The following is a 14,915-nucleotide window of genomic DNA, read 5'->3' as shown; positions in this document are numbered from 1 at the left end:
AAGGCGGTCCACAGTCTAGTGGCACACACTACATTACCATAACTATAGCCCATCTAGGCAGATCACAACAGGAGTTCCCACGGAATCAGACCCCATCACTCTCTCCAGGTACTACAGCACAATTGCCTTGAGTATTCTTCCTTTTCTCTTAAAAGCCAGTAAAGCCGCAGAAAAGCACAAGTGGTGAAGAAGCACAGGACACAGACTTGTAGCAAAAAAATGTGCCGTCATCATGGAAAACAACTATTTGGCATCCTTTATTTGTGAATCATGGAAGATTCTGTACAATGCTTATTTGTGGGGGCAAATTATGGGTTGGTTGGGGGGGGCAGGGGGGGGGGGGGGGGCAGGTTGGGGGGGGGGGGGCAGCCAATATACAAACTGCCATGGCCTAGGAAATAGAGTAAACAAAAGAACAAAGAAAAACAATAAAGGCAGGGCCTGAGCAAAAATCTGTGTAGCCGGCATTTCATTGACAGCAACTAGCATGGTCGGCTCTGGGCGTCCGTGCGTCGCCAGAGACTGCTCGCTGTAACCCTGCAACAAGTGGAAGCACACATCGATGAGTTCATGGCCGTCATAATTATCTATTAGTGCGAAAGCAGTCATACACTCACCAACATCAACCAAGAATCTTGTCGCCGTACATACAATCTCGTGCCATTGCCTAGCGAACAGAGCTGCAACCCGAGATTACTCGAGTTACTCTGGTAAGTTTGGGCAGTAACTCGGGTAAGTTCGGAGGAGCACTATGTCGGCTGTGCAAGAGGTTGCTCGGGAAAAGCAACATGGGTCGCACAAACTCTGCCGGTGGCTGCGATAGAAACAGCCACCTGCCAATGAGTAGCGCACCTCTTAACCGCTACGACACTGCACCGGTAGTAGCACGAGGACTCGCTGCCATCTACGAATGCTAAGTAGAGAATGACGGATTCTGCATATATGGGCATCAAGCCACTAAAGATATCATGTCATACCCTTAAGGGCCCTCCAATTCAAGAATGAACACTTGCTTTCATACGTCTACTCAGTTTAACTACGTTAAACCCCTACCAATTCTATGCAGTAGATTACTGTTAAGACGAACTCGGTTAAGACGAATTCTCGGATAAGATGAGCAGTGTGAGACCATTTGGTTGGTTCTCCATAGAGGTAAATTAAAAAAAAAAAAGATGTTTCGCATGTGCTTTGCTAAGGAGGAACTTCTGCAGCGACCATGGACCTCGGCAACCTTATGCAACGACACTCGCAGGGCATCTGCATGGCACTGTGACTAAAGATTAAAAAATATAAAAATGCATACCTCGACAAGATAGCTTCTGCACAACTTCGTACAACTGTGCAGTGAAGCTGTCTAGCAGTGGTATGCTACCTTGAAGGGATGCTTTTTTGCCAATGAAGGAAAGGCAAGACACCTCAATCCTTCCTGTGCACGGCGCAGGGATGCCCTATCTCGGTATCGTGTGACGTCTCACCATGTGTTGCCTCAGGCAGACTAAAAAAGCTTGTTGGTGCGGGGTGCACCCGCTCTGTGGCTTGGCGCTTAAATAGATGGGAGCCAAATTTTCAATTCGCACACAATCGCAATATGCATTATCGCAGCACTGAGATGGTCAAATATCGGTGCATGTGTGGCGCACCTGCTCATAAAGTTTATAACAATTACACAGCGGAAGAAGCAAAACGCACCGTCAGAGCGCTCAAAGTCTCAAAAACAGTCAGGAAAAAAAGACGAAAAAATAGTAATCTCTACGGGAGAGAGAAAGAAAAAAGACAGTGAAAAATGAAAATAAACCTACACCAATGCTGTTTTCAGGCAGGATAATGTGACTGTTTCATCCGCTCACGGTTCAGATCACTTCATGCTAAGTGCCATAAATGTTCTACTTGCAATAATCCCCTCACTGCAAGGTAATTCATTTTTTCATGTAACACATTTGGACATGGATAGCCTGTTCACATGCCTCATAGACGCCAGCAAGCGCCGCACTTTTTCCTTCCAGATTCGAGGGCCAATTTTTGCGGTGTGGCCCATGTACATTATGTGTGAAAAAAAAATTTATTCAAGTAAAAACACACCAATCGGGGAATGAGCGGCATTTACCGTATTTACTCGAATGTAACGTGAATTTTTTTACCGAAAGTAGAAAGGAAATGTCACCCCCCGCGTTACAATCGAATACTAGATTTAAAAACGCTATGAAGAGCACCAAACACACACTCTTAAAATCATTTCATGTATCAAACGTGTGCGTTGATCGTACTGGTCATTCGAAATCATGCACTCCAACTCGCTGGTCAACCAGTACGCGAACCACAGGCCACAACTACTAGGACAATACGGCAACCTAATCGCAAATGCAAAAAAAAAAAAAACGACGCCAGTGAGGACAAGCCAAGAAGAGTCGACGTCAGCTAGAGTCACTGGCGCGATGAGAGGGCGCCACCTCTTGACGAATGCTCGCAACCTGTAGCGAGGTTGTGTGGCCTCCGTGACCGCAACATGAGACAGCCATCTCGGAGGCACCGAGCTCTCGCAATCGCCGGCAAGACGCCAGCAAAGGAGCGAGCGATCCCACCGCCATCTGTCTGTTAAACCTTGCAACTGATGCAAAAACGTGGCCACGTGACTAACAGGCAGCAGGGCATGGAGCAGTGCGCTTTGTTCGCTCTTTCTCGTGTTTGGTGCCAGTGCGTGTAGTTGTGCGTTCCGTGCTTAGAGTCTTAGGCCTATCCCCATCAAACGGTCGAGTTATCTTCAAGCGGAATGGCGAGCTCACGCGCTCAGCATACAGCTGGCTTCAAGCGCAACGCTATTCTGCTTGCTGAGAAAGTGGAAAATTCAGCGGCTGAAAGAAGTCTGGACGTCAACAAATCGACGATCAGGGGATGGAGGAAATATCGCGAAGAATTGTTTAACTGCAACAGCCTGCGAAAAGGCTTTCGGGGGCCTAAGAAAGGCCGCTTCCCGGAGTTGGAGCGTCGCCTTGCAGAGTCATTAGCGAGCAACGTTCCCGACTACTTGGAGTAAGCAGTGAAATGCTTCAGTGCAAAGCACAGGAGCTTGCGCAGGACACAGGTTTGACCCAAAACCAGTTTAAGGCATCACGAGGCTGAGTGCAGAAGTTTATGCGAAGGGCCGGGTTCTCCCTTCGATGCACGACTTCTATTTGCCAGAAGCTGCCCGGGGACTTCGAATCAAAACTTCGAGAGTTACAGTGCTACGTCATCGATCTTCGTCGCTCTACCAACATGCCACTTGGACATATCGGCAATGCCGACCAGACCCCCGTGTATCTGGACATGCCTATGTCCAGAACAGTGCACAAGTCTGGTGAGCATGAAGTTCGCCTTAGCAGCACAGGCAACGAAAAAAATCGGATTATCGTTATGCTGGCATGTTTGGCTGACGGCCGCAAGCTCCCTCCATTCATCATTTTTCGCCGGAAGACGATCCCGAAGGAAACTTTCCCGACAGACGTTATCGTGCGCTGTCACGAAAAAGGTTGGATGGACTCGAATCTTGTCATAGAATAGATTCAAAGCGTGTGGGACCGAAGGCCAGGCGCATTGCTGCACCCGGAAGCAATATTGGTTCTGGACTCTTTCCAAGGTCACCTGACACCCGGCATCAAACAAAAGCTACAGCGTGACCGAACGCATCTCGTTGTTATACCGGGTGGCATGACCTCCATTCTCCAGCCTCTGGACGTTTGCATGAAAGCCCTTCAAGGATCGCTTGCGACAATTATACTGGGAGTGGACTGAAAGCGGATCAACAACAACACCTGCAGGTAGGCTGAAATGCCCAAGTGCGTCTACCGTTGCCCACTGGGTTTCAGCATCCTGGTACGTGCTGCCTCATGATTTGGGCTACCACGCATTTAAGGTGTTTGCCCATCCTGCTAAAACTGCAAAGCTTGGCATCAGCACACAAAAGCCACAACTACGGTGAACTACCACGCTACCACAACTCCCGTGCCTTTGACAGCCACAAAAGGCTGGAGCTGGTGATACTGATGCTGATATGGATATGACGACGATGATAGCCCGGCGGCCTCGGGCGCCATCCTGTGCACGAGCATTTTGAAGGCTATTCCCACGTGGGTCATGAAAAGTTTCAGTGCGGCCCTTACAGGGGTCTTTTCTATTTTTTTAATATTTCTTTCAGGAAAACGGGGTGCGGTGTAAACGTATCTTTTTGGGGGCAATTTCTGTTGAGATGAATTTCTGATAACACAAACGAATTCTCTGGTCCCTTAAGCAAGTTGATGTGCTTTCCTCTGAAGGTGTTCCAGAGCCCCTTTAAAGTTAATCAGAAAGAGACTCTATTGTACGTAAATACAATAAGCCTTATTCAGGCTCATAGAAGGATAGACCACATAAGCATTCACATGCACATCAAACACCCAGCAATACGAAATGCACTGTCACTATATTTTGACTACAAAGGTCTCATCATTACCGAAGTAGTGCATAGCCACCACCTGTAACGAGGCATAGAAATAAATTTAGCTGTGTTCAGACTGACCTGAAGGACACATTTCATTGCCTGGCTGGACTCATCTTGTATGAGTCACCTGGTGGACCAACAGCCGTCGGGCCTCCTACAAAAACAAGAAAAAGAGAAAAACTTGCACTTAATCTCATTGCTAAGAGCACACGTCAGCATGAAAAATGTTTGCAGCAAACAGCCTAGCGTTATCCGGCTAACTATGCTGCATGATAACCTGACATCTGAACGGAAGCCCTGTGAGGCCTGTGGCAGTTGCGTGTCTGTGCACTGTGAACGTCTGCTGATGCTCTCAGGACCTCCCACAAAGGACTGTCCCTCATTACTTTACCAATTCCAGCTCCCTTTCCACTCTGTTGAATGACTACGGCTGGTTCACCTTAACACAAACTACTCATGTTGCCCCTGACCTGAATTTATCAACAACCCCACTAAAGTGACAGAAATGACAAAAGAAGGAATACCGACGATGAAGGGCCAAGTGAGCAGTGCTCAACAGACATACTTCCATGTGTTTTTACAATTTCAAAGTGAAAATTGCATCAGCCTTCCTTAAGTCCCATCTTTCGCACTACTTTACCATGACTAAGTAAAATACCAACTGGCCTGCAATTCTTGTCTTAAATTCCGTATTTAACTTCCAACTTGGGTACCAACCAAGCTACATGAATCCTGTTACAGCACATGGCTTCTGGCTATCAGCCTGTCAAAACACATGCTGCTCCATTAAAATTAAAATACCACTCACCCTCTAATTATGCAAGCCCTCTCAGGCTGCTACAGGGTGGGAATCAATACAACAAAACTTACAAAATAATAAATTCTAAATCTCACATCATACTGCAGGACAGATACCATTACAATACACTATCAGGGGGTTAACAGAAAAACAAGAAGCAGAAGATTCCAAATTACACAACATTCATTTCCGGCTTCTTAGAACTCTCTGTTGAAGTATAATACAGTCGAGCCAACTTATAACAGCCCCACTTACAATGAACACTCACTTAGTATGAACAAAGATGATGCGACCATCACAGTACACATTAGGGCTACGATGCCAAATCTCGGAGCGAACAAAATTCAGTTAAAGCAAACATGCAGGCACCAGTCCAGAATAAAAATCAACACTGCTTTTTTGCTTTTCATAAGAAAACCTAGAAAAGCATGCGGGTTATGCGAAGAAAAAGGCAAAAACAAGGTTTGCCACAGGTGCACATCACTGCAGCTATTGCGCACTCAAATGCACCCATTCCAGGAAAGGACCTCGTGGCAGTGGGAGCTACACTGTTGTGGACTGTCAACAGTACCTCACCTTCCGGAACCTTCAAACGCGGAACCCCACAAATATTTTTACGGTGGATAATAAAAAAAGAATTCCTATCGTGCCTGAACAGAACTAGGAAAAGAGAGGCGAACTCATTCTGCGTTTGGGCGCATTCGTCAGTTGCACCAGTTATCACCTCCATTGCATGCACTGATCACAGATTCCTCAGCAGGCATATTATAAAGTTACAAGAGCATAACTGCCTACTTGATCAAATCTGCACACTTATCTGCCCGGCCAAAAGCAGATAGGCAATTACACCCTGCAGACTACAAAGCTGTACGCGAGCTTCCCACCATTTAGGCCTTTCTCTTGCACTGCATCTGTGCTAAGCTCCCACACTGCCTCCGCACTGTATTTGCCTCAAAAGCGCAATCTAAGACAAACTATGGCAGTGTGAAGTGTTTCCTGTGCACAGCTTTGGTGCGGTTTTCTGTGAAGAGCTGTCAGCGGTCAGCACTGAGAAAAGATAGCGTCCTTACAAAACCTGAGCATCGGAAACGCAGATACGACCACATATGCGGGCACAAATTTGCACCTAGCTGATACATGCCCCGTAATTAAAAGTGACCTTTCATAACGTGGCGCACTAGACCTAAAAGCATGGTGCCAATCGCGCTGTTCATCCCAATATGCGAAAACGTACCAACCGGCTTCAGAACCTGGCCAGGCGAATGGATGGCTACTGGCAGATACCGTGCAGACAGCAGGCTACAAAAGTCCACCTTGCAGTTGTAATCTATATTATGATTGCAATCTATATTACAATTGTAATCTAATAGTAATCTATTAATTGTAATCTATATTATTATTTTATCCAGATGATTGCACTTACTGCAAACATCTGGATAAAACGAATGCCCGATGCATGACAGTCATGTTGGTTATAAGTGGGCTCGACTTCATTTCAGACAATCACTACATTTGGAAGAAAAGAAGCTTCTACCAAGTCTATGTGTTTCTTGCACCACATGTCTGCCACCAATGTCCTTTTCTGCCCTCGTCTTAGACATAAAGTGCGCAGAGCAAAGCCTAACAAAGCTATTGCAACTGCACTCAATTATTTCTACTGAATCTGTTTACAGTATACCATATAAATGCGTGTAAGGGCTGCACTTTTTTTCCAGATTTGAGGGACAATTTTCGAGGCGCGGCCCATACATGCAATTTACGAAAAAAAAAAATTAAGTAAAAATACACCAATCAGGAAATCAGCAGCACTTATTATATGTTCAGTCACCACTCGCGGTGTATTCCGACTCCGAGCTGGTGCTGTGCTCCGGTGCACGCTCATTCCACAAGAAGTCGCGCAGCACATCCACTGTCAATGCGTAGCCGTTGTTCCGCGCTTCATTTACTTAGCAGAGCAGCTCTTTTTCCAGTTCGGGAAACTTGCACGGCTTGCCTCAGAAAGCGCGCTTTTTGCAGCTTGTGTTCCTGAATGCATCCTTTTGGTTGCACCATTGTCGGGCATACCTCACGGCCACGTCAAATTTCCTGCCCGCCACGCGCTTGCCATGTTCGACAGCAAACTCCTAGCCATGTAGCTATTAAGGTACTTGCCCATTGTGCTAAAATTGCTAAAACTACAACTCCTGGCGGCAGCATGTGAAAACCACAACTACGATGAACCACAACTGCCGTGCCTTTGACAGCCACAAAACGCTGGAACTGGTGATACTGATGCTGATATGGATAGCGGGAGCTGGCGGCAGAGGGAAAAGTTGACCATGATGATGATCCGCAGCCTCTGGCGCCATCCATGGGTGGCACCTGGCAGCTCCTGTGCGCATGCGTCTCCTCCGCGATCAAGCACGCCGTTGCTCGAAGCCGGAGTTGGTCGCGGATGCCACGGCGAGTGCATTTGGAAGACTATTCCCGTGTGGGTCATGTGGAAAGTTTGGGTGCGGCCCTTACATGGATATTATTTTTGTCTAATATTTCTCTGGAAAACAGGGTTACGCCCATACACGGGTGCGGCCCTTACAGGCGTTTATATGGTATGCTGCGGTACTGAAGCATTATGGACAGAGACTGGGATAAGAAAAATAATACCAAGCAATGTCACTGTGGAGATAGAAATACATATAAATAAACAAACGTTTGAGACATAACAGCAAAATAAAGCATTTGCCACAATTTCAGACCCCGTTATACAACCAATATACAACTGCCACTCACATAGGCTCATTACGATCCCGCCACGAGGAAGGGGCCGAGGATGTGGATGAGCCGTTGGTCCAGCCTGCCTGTGGCGCATCCGCACCAGCAGCACCACCCATGGCAGCACCTCCCGCTTCATACACTCTGCCTGGCTCCGGCTGCAAAGGAGGACAACAATGTGAGAGAGGGGCCTTCAAGAGACAATCTCTACATGGCAATGTTTAGCCATGTGGGTAACGAAAAAAAGCAGAACTGCCACAGCAGCTCCTAAGCCAAGGGTTGACGATCTTTTGCAGTCACAGCTGCTGAGGGCGTTTCCCATTCCTGTGGTGTTGATGGCGAACACACACCAAGAAACGGGGAACAAAGAAGCGGCACCCTCTTTGGGAACCAGCCCAAACTAATGCTTGCACCGTTTGCGCACAAAGAGGGCGCCACAGGCACATCAAACAGTGCATTTAGCACCGAAAATAGGTGCACACATTGTCAAGGTTATTTCACCTATATCTATTATTTTGGTTTCCGTTCTGCACTGCCCTGTCAAGTCTTCGTGTATGAAAACCTGGATGTAAAGAAAAATCTCTGACTTTTTTCAATTTCATTATATCCAGGCTTTACTGCACATTAAATCAGCTTTGTAAATTTAAAAACAGGAGCGCACACAAAGGAGACCTCACAACTACACAATAATTGCCACTTGTACCCTCATAGTCACCTTGACACCGAAGGCCGGCACAAAGCCTCCGTTTGCCGCAGCCGAGGTCTGCTCCCCTTGCCTGGCCGGCGCAGCATCTGCCCAGAACATGTGGGGGCTGTCACCCGTTACGGTCTCTGACTGAGCTGGCCGCGGAGCCAACGCCAAAGCCGCGGCCACTTGCTCTTTGAACACATGAACACTGTGCGGTGCCAGGCTAGCGTCGTCTTCAGGCGACACCGCCGGGTTGGGCATAGCCCTCAGCTCTGTGAGAACCTGGAGGGAACAAGAGGACCAAAAGTTAAACGAGACACGTTTCATAAAACTCAGAAAAGAATGAAAGCGTAGGCCTGCAGCCTTGCACACTGAGGTAAAGCTTCTTCTCGAGCAGAGTGCCTTTCAAAAGAGCCCCTAATCCACATTAATCGAAAATCTTTGATGTTCCACGACACTGAGTGTCCCAAGGTCCTTTTTTGGTTTTTCTCCTTCAGACAGGTTAGACGTGCCGAGTTGGTCACTTGAACCAACAGGCCGCCATTTCCCGTTCACTACTGCACCCTTCCCTAGCTCTTCAACTCACAATGCACCTGTAGTTGGATACAACTCAAGAATGAAGTGGCAAATGTCCCCCAAAGACAGTCCTTTGGCCAACACTGTCGACAGATTGTCATGTCACGGTTGATCCCACTTCAAGGAGGCACCTGTCAGACATCTGTGACGTCACACTAGGGGATTAACAATGCCATGAGAACCAGTCGACACCATTCGCTGGAGGGCCTCCTCTGAAGTGAATTCGCCACTTCCTTCTTGAGAAGTATCCGACTATATTCTGTCTACTCCCCTTTTGGGGAGACGCATTGCACACTAGTGTTCCTTGCTTTACACTTTATCAGCGTAAAGCTTCCACCCTTAAGTGTGGAGATTCCAATCCCCATGTGTTAACCAGCTCCAGCAGAACCTTGTGGACTACGCCAATGAATCTCTGGTAGGAGGACACTAAACTGTACTTCACAAGCAGAGGTTGAAAAGATTGGCGCCACTACCAATGCAGTTTTCCTTTGAACAGATGAAAGAAACCTTTAAGATCTGCTTAAGCACATAGAGCACCAATATTCCGCCAGTGTGATTAGTCAGGTGCTGTACATGTTGCACTTAATATATTCAGGCCTGTTGTTTTGTACGGAGAACGCCAAGAGGCCAAGAATATTCAAGCCACGAGAAGCATCAATCAACAGAAGCTTCAAAGGGCCGCCGATGGTGGTTCAGAGGTGCCAGCAAGAAAAGTAGCGAGAGCTATGCAGAATTCGCATTCAGTTTGAAGGCGAACCTTACAGAGTGGTTAAATGGCGCGGAGGCGTATGACACCAAAGATAAGGTTGTCGAATGTGTAGGCCTCGAGCAGTTCTATAACAGTATCCCTGAGGCCATTAAGCTATGGGTGCAAGACAGAGAAAATGTGAGCACAGTGGAGAAAGCTGCAGAACTAGCGGACGAATATGCAACACGGAGAAAGCTGAGTTCCGACTCAAGCGAGTCTGAAAAGAAAGCGTTCGGTTTAAGGAAGCGTTTCATACCCAGAAATCAATCGCAATTTAGGAATCGCGAGGCCGTTGAGGGCACTAAACAGGCCCCAGAAAAAACTGAGGATCGTGCCAAGCAGGTCGAAGCTCAGAAAGCATTGACGAAGGAATTCGAGGCCAGGAAGCCGTTCCGTTGTTTCAACGGTCAGGAAACTGGGCATATTGCAGCAAGGTGTAAAAAGACGTGATTAGCCTTCTCATATGCCAACGACAGTGATGAGAATTTGGAACTTCTGCGTCCATATATTCACGAGCTCCAAGTAAATGGAAAATCGTGCAGGGTCCTTCGGGACAGCGGGGCAACAATGGACATTGTTCACCCCTCACATGTCAAAGAGGAAGACTTTACTGGGGAAGTAGCATGGATAAGACAGGTACTAGAAGATCAGAGTGTGTGCCTGCCTATGACAAGGGTGGTGATTTCCGGCCCGTTCGGCGAGCTAGTGACAGAAGCCGCCGTCTCGTCGGCTGTTTCATTGCAGTACCCGTATCTATTCTCCAATAAATCAAATCAGTTGCTTTGCGAGCGAGATCAGAAGCTGGCTGAGGGAACAGTGAAAGCCCTGACTAGGTCCAAATCACGCGAGCTTGCTTTCAAGCTTAGATACAACCAGGAATCAGAGGCAACTGGCGAGAGGGAGGGAATTCCCGAGATTGCGGAACCAAGCAAAGAAAATGCAGCTCGAGCACATGAACAGCAGCAGGAACCTGTTACCGAATGTAGCCCGATCGATGCCAGCCTACAAGAAGAGTTCAGTCCAGGCTCCATGTTATTACCAACCTCCCTGTGCATGGATCGCTTATTGCGCGTTGGCAGAGACTCCTTAATCAAGGAACAAGAAAGAGACCCTAGCTTGTCAAAATTACACTTCACAGCCAAGGAGGGCATTGCTAGGCGTAATGTGACATTGCAGCACAAAGGCGGATTGCTGTATCGCCATTACAGGGACAAAAAGGGAAAGACGCTTGATCAGCTGGTCGTGCCTGAAAAGTACCGCTCTGACCTTTTAGGCCTCTGTCACGGAAACAATTGGTCAGGACACTTAGGTGGTCAACAAAACGAAGAAAAGGCTGCTCGGGGAATACTACTGGCCCGGATGTTTCCGAGATGCTGAACGCTACGTGCAGTCATGCGACGCGTGTCAGCGCACCAGGAAACCAGGAGAAAGATGAAGGCCCCGCTAAAGCTGGTGCCACTTATCTCGGAGCCTTTTCGATGTCTGGTCATCGACACCGTCGGGCCACTACCAAGAACTAAGTCAGGCTATAAGTATATGCTCACTATGATATGCCCTCCTACCAAGTTCCCGGAGGCGGTGCCGCCAAAGGAGCTTAGCTCGGCAGAGATAGTGGACGTTGTCCTGTCCGTTTTCGTTCGAATTGGCTTTCCAGCAGGAATTCAGGCGGATCAAGGGACAGTTTTCACGAGTGCACTCACAGCCACGTTTTTACAGAGGTGTGGGGTGAGGTTGATTCATAGCTCCGTTTATCACCCTCAATCGAACAGCGTCGAGAAGTGGCACTCAGTGCTCAAAATAATGCTACGTGCTTCCTGCTATGAGCACAAAGACGATTGAGAAAGTTGCCTGCCGGCAACGTTGTTCGCCCTGAGAACAGTACCGCACGAAGCGACGGGCTTTACTCCTGCAGAACTAGTGTATGGAAGGGCTCTTCGTTCCCCACTTAGGATGCTTAGAGAAATGTGGGAGGGGACAGGAGAGAGTCAGTCAGTAGTGGAGTATGTGTTGCAGTTACTAAACCGTCTAAGAGCCACGCAAGAACTAGTGGATCGGAATCTTAAAACGGCTCAGGACACGGCGAAAAAGTACTACGACAAGAATGCTAGACTGAGAACCTTCAAGGTGGGGGATCATGTGCTCATTCTCAGGTCCGCACGCAAAAATAAGATGGAAGTTCACTGGGACGGACCAGTGGAAGTTTTGGATCAGATTTCAGAAACCAACTACACTTTGAAAATGCCAGGGAGAGGACAGCAGATAAAGATCTATCACTGCAATTTAATGAAGCCCTATGTAGAAAGGAGCGGTGTTGTAAACAAGCAGTAAATATCCCCGAAGAGCTACTAACCGAAAACCCGGAGTGGAAAGGCAGCATGAAAGAAAATGCTACCAACAGCATAGAGGAAATCGTGTCCCGATTTGCGAGCACCATGGATCTAGAACCAAAGCAACTCCAAGAATTGAGGCAACTGCTGTGCAAATTCCGGGAGAGTTTTAGCGACCTGCCGTAGAAGACAAATCTCATCACGCATGAGATAGAGCTAACTTCGACCGATCCAGTAAAATCGAAAGCCTACAGAGTTTCTCCAAGGCAGAAAGAAATAATCGAGGCGGAGATAAAGCACATGCTGGAACTTGGCGTGATAGAGCCAGCAGAGAGCGACTACACGTCCCCGCTGATACTAGTAGAGGCACCAGGCAAAGATCCGCGACCTTGTGTGGACTACAGGAAGCTGAACACTATAACGAAGGACCAGTTGTACCCAATACCGAACATCGAAGAAAGGATCGAGGCAGTTAGCGCAGCACAGCACATCTCCACCTTTGACCTAGTCAGAGGGTACTGGCAGGTCCCCCTCTCGGAAAGCGCGAGTCGGTATGCTGCATTTATTTCTCCCATGGGGGTATTCCGACCTTTGGTGCTCAGTTTCGGGCTAAAGAATGCACCTTTTAGCTTTTCAAAGCTAATGAACATCGTCCTCAAGGACATGCAGGATTTTGTGCTGCCTTACATTGACGATGTGGCCATTTTTTATAACTCGTGGGAAGACCATGTTTCCCATCTCAGAAGGGTACTGACGAGTCTAAGGGACGCTGGGCTAACCTTTAAGGCCGAAAAATGTAGTTTTGGCTGCTCACATGTCACCTATCTTGGTCATGTTGTCGGTAGAGGGACGAGGAGGCCGTCAGACCTCAAGACAGCCCCTATTACTGAATTCCCGCAGCCCCGAACTAAGACGGATGTACGTTCATTTCTCAGTCTTGTGGGGTACTACCAAAGGTACATACGCAAGTATTCACAGCTAGCAAGTCCTTTGACCGATGCGCTTCGCAAAGAAAAGCCAAATAGCGTTATCTGGGACGCAGCAAAAGAAAATGCGTTTCAGAGATTGAAGAGCGTGCTGGTTTCGCGGCCCGTGTTACGCGCACCGGACTACACCAAGGAGTTCGTGGTCTAGTGTGACGTCAGCGACCTGGGGATAGGGGTCGTATTAAGCCAAGTCGGAGACGACAGTGAGGAGCACCCTATCCTCTATGCCGGCAGGAAGTTAACCGTAAGGGAAGAAGCCTATAGCGCTTCGGAAAAGAAATGCGCCTGTCTGGTTTGGGCCGCACAGAAGCTAGCCTGTTATGTTTACGGGGTGAAATTTACTTTCGAGACAGATCATTGCCCGCTTACATGGCTGCATCAAATGTCACCCAAGAATGGCCACTTGCTACGATGGAGTCTAGCCCTCCAGCAATATAACTTTTCTGTGCGATACAAAAGGGGCAAATGTCATGGCAATGCCGACGGATTGAGCAGGTTATTCCCATAATTGAGGTATCCGTTCGGTGGCAATTCGGTGCATTTTCGTATTTTTTTAGGTACTAGTTAGCTTTGTTTTGGCGCAGTGTCATATTATTCTTTTTCTTTTGATTCCAAATTTGCTACCTCTCTTCAAATCGTGTTCGGCGAATCGGGCTTTGGCAGCGAATTTCGCAGACATGGAAGCTGGTCTTAGTAGCCGAGATTATTGTTGTCAGCTACAAAATTTTGTGCTTACGTTCATGTCGACAATGCAGTCGTTTTGCATAACAGCCTGGTGGCTCTCGGGTGAATTTTGGGCACTGCCTGGGGAGTGGCGCTATGTTGAGTGGTTGGTTTCGACTAATGCCTCTGTTGTACGAGGTTTAGGACTCTATTCTGTGCTCGCAGAGAAGATCAAGAAGGGCCTCCCACGCTACACTACAACTCCCATCTCTGCTCGATCAGTGATTGTGACCACTGGCCGATCGAGATTCTCCTGGCCGCGGAGGAGCTGTTCCGTACGGAGAACGCCAACAGGCCAAGAATATTCAAGCCACGAGAAGCATCAATCGACAGAAGCTTCAAAAGGCCGTCGACGTGGTTGCGGCGCCACGAATGCAGGTGATGGAGTCTACAAGGAATTTACCCTGTCCTGTGCCAGTAGCAGCCACCCATCCCCGCGATTTTCCCACTTTGACTTTGCTACCCTTAAAACGAAATTACAGTTAAATCTGGATGTAACGACCTCCATATAGCAAATTCCTCAACATTACAAAGTTTCTCAATTCCCCAATGCCGGCCCCATTGCAGCACGTGTATCTGAAGCCTCCATGTAATGAAGGTGTTGACGCGGTTTACCTTGACATAACGAACTCACAACACCGAATACCAATTAGCTTGTGCTTTGAGTTATAAAACTTGGCAGAAAAGGTTCATGGCGGTAAAGCATGAAGTGGCATAAGAGGAACATCTGTGATCGCAATAAGCGACTGCAGTTGACACAACATGCCGTGCTCCAGCGCCATCACGCATCTTCGCTGCTTTCACTTCCGGAACGTCGTACCACATGGTTGGTACTACAACAGTTCACGCTCAAAAGCAGCGAAA

At 47.9% G+C, this 14,915-nt stretch overlaps 1 protein-coding gene across 1 annotated transcript in view; it reads right to left on the bottom strand.

Annotated features, from left to right (window-relative positions):
- Nucleotides 1–208: 208 nt before the first annotated feature.
- The window catches only part of LOC144106296 (uncharacterized), a 30,016-nt gene continuing 15,309 nt past the window's right edge, over nucleotides 209–14,915 (bottom strand). The window contains exons 5-8 of the mRNA XM_077639077.1: nucleotides 8,719–8,973; nucleotides 8,022–8,161; nucleotides 4,532–4,607; nucleotides 209–537 (exon numbers count right to left, since the gene is read on the bottom strand). Coding sequence (XP_077495203.1) covers nucleotides 4,577–4,607; nucleotides 8,022–8,161; nucleotides 8,719–8,973 — 426 coding nt within the window. The 3' untranslated portion in view covers nucleotides 209–537; nucleotides 4,532–4,576. The remainder of the gene's footprint in view (nucleotides 538–4,531; nucleotides 4,608–8,021; nucleotides 8,162–8,718; nucleotides 8,974–14,915) is intronic.

The sequence above is a fragment of the Amblyomma americanum genome, chromosome 10 (assembly GCF_052857255.1).
Source record: "Amblyomma americanum isolate KBUSLIRL-KWMA chromosome 10, ASM5285725v1, whole genome shotgun sequence".
In the NCBI taxonomy this organism is placed as follows: domain Eukaryota; kingdom Metazoa; phylum Arthropoda; class Arachnida; order Ixodida; family Ixodidae; genus Amblyomma; species Amblyomma americanum.
This window is presented reverse-complemented; position numbering and strand designations above follow the sequence as displayed.